This window comes from Atta colombica, unplaced genomic scaffold (genome assembly GCF_001594045.1).
Source record: "Atta colombica isolate Treedump-2 unplaced genomic scaffold, Acol1.0 scaffold125, whole genome shotgun sequence".
Classification (NCBI taxonomy): Eukaryota; Metazoa; Arthropoda; class Insecta; order Hymenoptera; family Formicidae; genus Atta; species Atta colombica.
The window spans coordinates 2,406,371-2,414,631 of NW_017259212.1; the positions used below are offsets into that span (position 1 = coordinate 2,406,371).

General features: G+C 37.7%; 1 protein-coding gene across 1 annotated transcript; it reads left to right on the forward strand.

The window, feature by feature from the left end:
- Nucleotides 1–2,606: 2,606 nt before the first annotated feature.
- LOC108694775 lies at nt 2,607–7,255 on the forward strand. Its single transcript, XM_018204433.1, has 4 exons — nt 2,607–2,652; nt 4,858–5,141; nt 6,085–6,351; nt 6,629–7,255. Exons 1-4 carry the CDS (start codon nt 2,607–2,609, stop codon nt 7,031–7,033), a joined length of 1,002 nt encoding a protein of 333 aa, XP_018059922.1. The 3' UTR covers nt 7,034–7,255.
- Nucleotides 7,256–8,261: the final 1,006 nt, after the last annotated feature.

An 8,261-nucleotide genomic window follows, 5' to 3' on the forward strand; every position in this document is an offset into this window, starting at 1 on the left:
CTAATCTGTCTGGTGCATCCATGAGGTCGGGACCCATTGGCGGAGACTATGGGCAGTGAAACACGAACGCATGGACTCGGTAACCTCGAGTTTTCCCGCGTACCTCGTAAATCAAAGTCGTCCACGGAGAGAAGACTGCGACCGGCTGCAGGAAGGAAGTCGGGATCTTATGTCTGGCGGACGATCGTCGAACTGACGCACCCTGCCTGATTCATATTCAGCGAAAGCTGCGACGACCGCACACATGGTCGGAGACTTGATAGAAAAACCGGTCTAAGTGGAGATTAAAGGTTGAGATAACGCGTGCCAATGTGTCACAAATGATCTAATCATTCATTTTAGCTTTAGCACTATAGTTAATAATTACAAACGAGAACGTTTAATTACCTTTATATGTTTGTATAATGACATTTGTATGTCAGAAAATATCATAAGTGTGGCGTTTACCGTGCTGCTTGTGTCAATTATGACCGTAATTAAGTCTGGATACTTGAATCAGTTCTTATATCTCTCCTCGACTTTTTAATCAGCGCCCGATTCAGAACTCGAGCGAGGAAGAAACCCGACGCCTCTGCAGACTACTCCCCAGACGATTCTTTATGCGCATACCGTATCAAATGTTGTGAGCTACGCATAATCTATCTTTTCTATGGTGCTCATCATACGTTCACTCGTGTGATGCGATACTCCCGCTGTAGGTGCCGATTAGAGTAGCATTTCCTCGGCGCGGCGTATAAACATGACTTACGCGTACATACACGGTTGTTAGCGCGTACGTACGTATGCTACTCGAGAAGGTGCAAAAAGAGATGCGACTACGCGTCCCACATACCTCTATGAATGACATTGCAATAATGAAAGGCGCGCGTTTTTCATAATAAAGCATATATCCGTCAGTCGCGTGTCATTTTGCACGGTGTCTATTTAAGATGCATCATTATATCGACTAATACGGAATTTTTGTTATTTATATGTAAAAGAGCAATTTTTAATTCAATTTTAATTTTCTATATACCTAATTTGTAAAAGGAAATTATGCATAGACAGTATTAACGTGAAACGTATCTTCGGAATGCTTTCATATGATATTTACTTTAGTATTTCGCAATCGATAAGAAATACCTTGTTGACTAGTACTATCTTCAGACATTACTTCGCGCGGTCTCCATAAAATAATACATGTCTCTATATAGCAACGACACGCGAATCACGATCTTTTATTATCTACCCTTTTCTCGCTATACGTACTTATCTCAATGCGTGCGTGCACTTTTGAACGCACGTCGGCGGTCTCGCTCTCCGATATGAAATCCGCGAAGCGAAGCGGCAACCCGAATGGGCTCGTATCGGGCACCTCGCTCCCACACTCGCCCGCACGACGATGATATTGCGCTCTTTCTCCCGGTACGACTTGCGTCTCTTTTCGCTCGTGCGGTATGCTCCCTCGCCTGCACTCTCGCTCCTTTTCTCCTTTCCGTCTTCCACTCGTCGGTCCAAAGAGGCGAAGGTGGAGGCTAATCACCACGCAATCACCGCTCCCGGTGCGGCCGGGACTCCGACCCGTTCCCAGAAAGCAGCAACCGCCTTTTGCCGCCTTGGGGCATTCACCACCGCGGTACCGGTACTGCAAAACCAACAATCTTCGTCCTGTGCCGCGGAAAAAAGAGCACTGCCCCTCCTTGCGCCCCGTTCCCCGCCCCTTTTCGCCAAATCACCGGAGGGCCGACCGATCGTCCGACTACTGGCATCCGGGGAATCCATCGCGAGAATAGCCGCGATTCTACCTTGGCAGTGCCTATCGAGAGAGGAAGAAGGCATGTATTAAAACCCGCGGAGGCAACTACCGCGTCGACACGACACTGCCCGGAATACGTATATGGTTGAAAAGAAGTATATTTTGGGATAATTCCCCCGTATGAATGATGGACGTTTCGTTCTGAAATGCGTTTTGAATCGACATTATCGCGTGTAATGAGAGTGCACCGTAAGGATGAAATGAGGCACCTGCTCAAATAATTGCATGTGGTGAAACCCTATAGGAATAACGTGGTTATTGCGTGCGATTTAGTAACCTATAGGTGGTAGGCCGCGATTACAGGGATATTATACCACAAAAAATGCCTACTCTTCACGGAACTTTATTTCATTTTTATAATGTATCAATTAATTATAATTTGTTACTGATTTTTTGTACCGCGAGAGCTTATTAATATTTCTAAAAACAATTGTATAATCTTCAAAACACAGACATTCTCTCAGATATCTATAAAAGCGATCGATATAAACGTATAAACATTATTAAATAGTTTAAAGATTTATTTACATTGTGTAAGTTTCCAAGCACATGTTTATTCTATTAATATGTTACAGTGAAATTAAATCGTAACCTGTCAAAAACGGGTAACTTCGCGGCTTTCGCGGAGTATAAAGGTACTTTGTCGCTGTCCACTCTTATAATTAAATACGAGATAATTCACGCAGGAAATGGGAAACCGGTAGGTAAGGACGTAAATTGATATAGTTGGGGGCGATGTCGTTAGAGAGTATATAATATTAGGTGCACCTTTACTATACACCCACGCGACAGCGTAGTCGACACTTACAGGATGCCTGAAACTGCTAGCTTCAGGCAACTCCAGGAGAAGAGGAGGCGTGAGTTTACGATAAGATACACATAGCTATGTAACTGGCTTCCTCCAGTGTTTCGCGCTAAAGGGTTAATCGAATTGGGACTTATTGTTACGTCGCTCACAGATTTGTTAAATATCGCCTCACGTATAGAAATTACGATAAGCAAGTTCTCGAATTTACATATTCTCATTTCATCAGCTGCTGTAAAATATATCTGCAGTAAAATAATTATGAAAAGATTATCTCTCAATCGATGATTATTTATTATCTGATAATTATCTACTCAAAGAAGATAAACAGAAAAATTACAAAACATAATTACAATTGTATTCACCAATATAAACACCGAGATCTTTTTAATACATTGTGTCAAAGAGAAATGTTGACATACTTATTAAGGATGTACCAAGTGTACCTATAGTAACAAAAAGTGACAAACTGGAAATTTATACGTTCCGTATAAAAATGAAAATTACAATATATACACATGAAACAGTTCATTATAAGGCTGATATGTATTAATAGAATTTTGTAATTTGAAAATTTAAACTATAAAAATATTTCTTATTTTGTTTTAAAATATATCTACTTCTTATTAAAATCATTTTTAAAATCCGGGTTCCAAATCACCGCCAAACTTTTTGTATTTACTTTCACAAATATAATATAATATAAAATATAATATAAATATAATATAAATATAATATAAAAAATTCTGTAAAATATAGAAAAAATAATAAATCTAACTAACTATGTAAAGCTCAAGTGAAATAAAAAATAATACAATAATAATGCCAATAATGAGCTGACATTATATGTAATAATTATGTGTATAGTTTTTATTATAAAATACACTATATAAATTATAATGTTTTCATTTAAAAAAATCTATATGTATAATATATCTTGCAACAATGAAATCTAATGTAAACTTGATATCCTATCTATAATATTGTTTAATTTTTGAATGACACAAAATACAAAAGAGCACGATAAATTGTGTGATATCTCAAGCTATCGTTAGAGCGTCGGATATTAATGCTGAGAACAGACACGCAGGATCACGTAGCGCGTGTGCGCTTTCGCTGCGAGATGACCGTGCCACGTACATAAGTCCACGCGTGACCGACGTGCGAATTGTATGAACTATCGTATCGAATTGCCATTACAGCTCGCACCTGAGAGCGCTCGCACCGTCGTTTCGAATGAATTTACACGTGGTTTTCTGTGCGGCACGCACGAACTATCAAGTTAATTGCCCACATAGTGGTCCATGAAGTCTTTGTCGGTCTTTATAGCACTACCAGTATATCCATGCTAGACTTCACGGCCGCTAAATGGTATTGATCAAGAATTGATTCGATATGATGTGTTTACTATATGATGTGTTACTAAATATTGTGCGATACCGACGCCATTCAAATCTTAACAGTACATTTAGGAAAATAAAATAATATATTTTTCCTCTTGAATTAACTAACTAATTAAAATTTTTTTTGTTTTGTGCTTTTAATAGAGTTTTTTATCTTACAATTTGTAGGAGTGTATTATTATCATATTTTCGCTATCAAATTATAAATTACGTGCAGAAAAATTTTGAAAGGTCTGTCCCTGGATAAGTTTGCAGTGTGGAATCACGAGGAAAGTCGTAAGCTATGACGTTTAATTGTGCAATAAATCTTGATTCTTCGATTTGCAACCCATTTCCTACTGCGGGGGCGACGATTGGTCGCTGTTAAATTGGTGCGTAGGTGCAATGGAGGTACCTACGTATCCGTGTAGGTACACCAAGTGTGAAAGTCGGAAGGACTTCATCTCTTCCTTTCCCTTTTGTTACACGTAAAATAGCGTATGATTTTTCACCGTTGTTGATTTTATCAAACTTAATCGCGAATTACAATCTATAACACTGACTGAATATGAATTTGACAAATACAAATTTCATCTTAAGTTTCAATATATATATGTACTTGCTGCAACTACTTTGCAAATATTTGTTTATCGTATCTATAAATTCATACAGAATGTAACTATGAATGCTATCTTCAAGGTTATCTTTTGAAAATTAAACATTGTAATCTTAAGTTTATGTTAAAATCAATACAATATAATATTTTTGCAAAAACAATCAGAAAACGCAAAATAATTGCACAAGTTTCATCTCCATTCAATTACTCTAATATCTCCCAATACTTTTCTGACGACAGTTCTTATTTTACTTTACAGACTCAGTGGCACAAACGATTACTCTTACGAGTTTTGCTTTCTTCCTGACTTCGTGGTTGAACTCGGCATCGGGAACATCCGCAAACGATCTACAATTTGTGCCAAACTCCAGTGACATAGAACCCTGGTTTCAACATCCTTGTGGCACCCGATTGGCGGCCTCGCGAAAAATGCATAATTCCAGCGATACAAATAACATCATGAAGAGGGTGCGAACGCAATTGCGAGTCGCACAAAATCACTTCAACAAGACTTTCAAGGACGTGCGCATAGTTTACTCGAAGGTGAGAGACGAGAGCGCTCTACTCGCGACCGCGATTCTGTAATTAATTGCAGCGCAGTGTCGGAGTAAAACCGCGTGGGCAGTGCTCGCTCAAGGGAGACTCGCACGTGCGCGCGTTGCAACTCATCGCTAGTGCAGTCCTATTTTCCGCCGGCAATTTGCATTGGTTACGATTACCACGCACATTCAGCATAATTACTTTTTCTACAGTCCTGCGGCGCGTTCTAGACGTCTCACATATTTGATGACAAGTCACTTCCGTCACGTGGAACGAACGTGTCGTTACGCTCGATATTAAAAATATCATTATCACAAAATGTTATTAAACCTAGTCCTCACGAGACGAAGATAAGCGAATACATTTACATAAGACGCTTTACTTGTTTATAACGTGCTTGTAACGAGATGATAAATGTTATTGTTTGGTCTACTAGAGAGCTTAAGATCGAGTTTATCCCGCACGAATCATGATGGCTTGGATAGAGTGATATATTTTGTTTATCGACTTTTATCACTTTAAAGCTTACTCTGGACACGCATGGCTGCATTCCGAGACAGATTTGTGATATTACGGTTTTTGATAACGTATTGAACGTAGTATTAGACTATATAAACAAATAAGATTGCTTATGCGCGCAAATGTGCATTACGTCAGATAATTCATTAAATAATTCATAAATGTACGACAGTCACTTGTAATTTATGTCTGAATTTATGCAGCATAACGGTACGAGTTGAATAAGATTTGTGTAGTCATAAATTTTATACTCAATGATACGCATAATTGAGTACAAATAAATTATGTGGTACAATTGCAGTAAACTTTTAATAAAATAAAATTCTATCTATGATCAGAAAAAAATTCAAAAACAATTTAATTGTGTTAATCGACCCGATCATATAATTACTCAAAAAGTTACATAGTATTTTACTTTTTGTTACAGGTATATAGAGTACTGCTGAAAGAACAGTATAAAATGAATTGGTTGCCAAAAAGGCAGCTCGAATGGTATCACACGGAACTTTGGTGTTTGGAAAGAGGAAAAAAAGCTGAACGTGCTCTTCCACGCCTATATGATGCGCTTCAGAGGTTCTCGTTTACATTCCATCTCCTTAAAGAATATCATCTCGATTCTAACATCGATGTCACTCGCAGCATCATTAAAAGGCGGACCAGGATTATCGACAAAGCGCATAATCAAGTTCTTAGGGTAAGCTATATAGCGCATTCTGTTTATTTCTAACAAGATTTATATTCACACCGATTAATTGAAAACTGTATTTACATCACACGTTAATATTACTCGTAAATCAAACTAATCATTTAACAAGAACGAAATATAAAACTATAAATACTTTATTACACGAACTTGCCATCTTGGGTCAAATTGTCATAAAACTTATTGGGCGTATATGGCGAGGAATATCAACCTTTTAAGTGAAAGTGCAACTATGTAAAAGTAATACTTCTCATTCGTATGATTGCAGTTGCTGTGTGAAGTCGAAGCCGCTATGATAAATCTGGAATTAAGAACTTCTACTCTAAACGATGCATTCATCATAACGGATAATTTGCATTGGGCCAAAGAGGGCGATCTAACTGTAATGTTGATTCAAGATTGGGGCGTGTTAAAACTTTATCATACCTTTTTAAAAGATTGGATAAAGGTTTTTCGCAACGCCACTACTGACAACATTTGCGATCATAACGTTAAAAAAACACCTTTGACTTTTACGCCGAATATGCCTAAAAAATGGTTAAAAGGCAAAGGAATGAAAAAACATAAACCGAGGAAGTCTGGTCGAAATAATTCTTTGCGTCAGAACCTACGAAAGGGATCTCAAAGGAACAGACTGATGAAGAAGCAAAAAGGACCTACGTTACGAACATAGACCAACATGTCGAACCTGAAGAAGTTTGCGCTTCGACGAGATCTGCTGATAATTTAAAGACACTGCTTTATACAGCGTTGAATCGTATACTATCTCATACTAACATAACTTTTATATTTATTCCATTATCGCAATCATGTTCACTTCAATAGTTTTAATCGTTTTTCGCAGATATGTCAACAAAATCGTACTATTGTACTAATTGTAAGATTATGTATCTCAACAGCCGTAAAAAAATTATCTAATCTAATAATTTTGATTCAAATATTCTTGAATGATGATAGAATCAAACTTTATTGGATGATAATAAAAGTATTTCATCAATAACGATTGCGTACTTAGAGACCAGTATTAAAAGATCTACTTCAGAACAGTATTATATCCAATAACATACATGCCGAGCATAGAACATAATGTTGATAATAATGTTTCGAAGTATACGGCGCACTCAAATCGATTAGACTCGCCAAAAATATCGGTCCAATGGATTACACTTGCCGTTAAAGTGAAACACATAATCTTATCGTGTGTATGTAAAGGAATTTAAAAACTCCATTTTCATTCTCAGGCACTCAACAATCTGAGATCAATGAAAGAACAGTATGTATTATGAAAATGCATATTGAGAAGAAAGAGAAAAAAAGTGCAGAGAGAATAAATTTGCAGATGTACTTTTAAGATTAGCCGTCTTGACTCCGATATTTATATCGATATGTCAACACAGATTACGCTCACGATCAAGGCGGCTTGTTACACGGTCACGGATTTGAGTTCATTCGATTAAATCGACGGAGTCTGCGATACGCGCAGGTGACAATAGTACGTGAAAGGATCGACAACGAGTTTAGACGGCTCGTGAAACTTATTTATTCTAGCTTTAAGCGGATGACGCGAAAACTTAATGTCGTTTAGCTGTGATATCCCGAGCGTACGCGGACGTATAGAGTTCCTACGTTTATACATAGACGCATATGCACATACATATATATTTACATAAATAGGTATCGTGCGTTGACGCGTACCATACGTAGACGTAGATGATTCTCTCCTCCTTTCCGGTGTGTTGTGCCGAAGAATCTCGCCTTGTCGTGAGAACACATGACAATTTTATCTTTTATAGTTAGTCTGTCATCGCGTTACGATGTCAGAAGCGTTTTAGCGGAGATAAAGTTCGATGATTTTTTTTGCTCTTCCGATTATACATATACATAAGTGTACTAATCGATAA

Excerpts from the sequence above, each read along its gene's own strand:
- LOC108694775 (XM_018204433.1), top strand. The coding sequence starts at position 2,607 with ATGCCTGAAACTGCTAGCTTCAGGCAACTCCAGGAGAAGAGGAGGC. Across the intron at positions 5,142-6,084 it reads TGCGCATAGTTTACTCGAAG|GTATATAGAGTACTGCTGAA; the intron begins GTGAGAGACGAG and ends TTTTTGTTACAG. Across the intron at positions 6,352-6,628 it reads CGCATAATCAAGTTCTTAGG|TTGCTGTGTGAAGTCGAAGC; the intron begins GTAAGCTATATA and ends GTATGATTGCAG.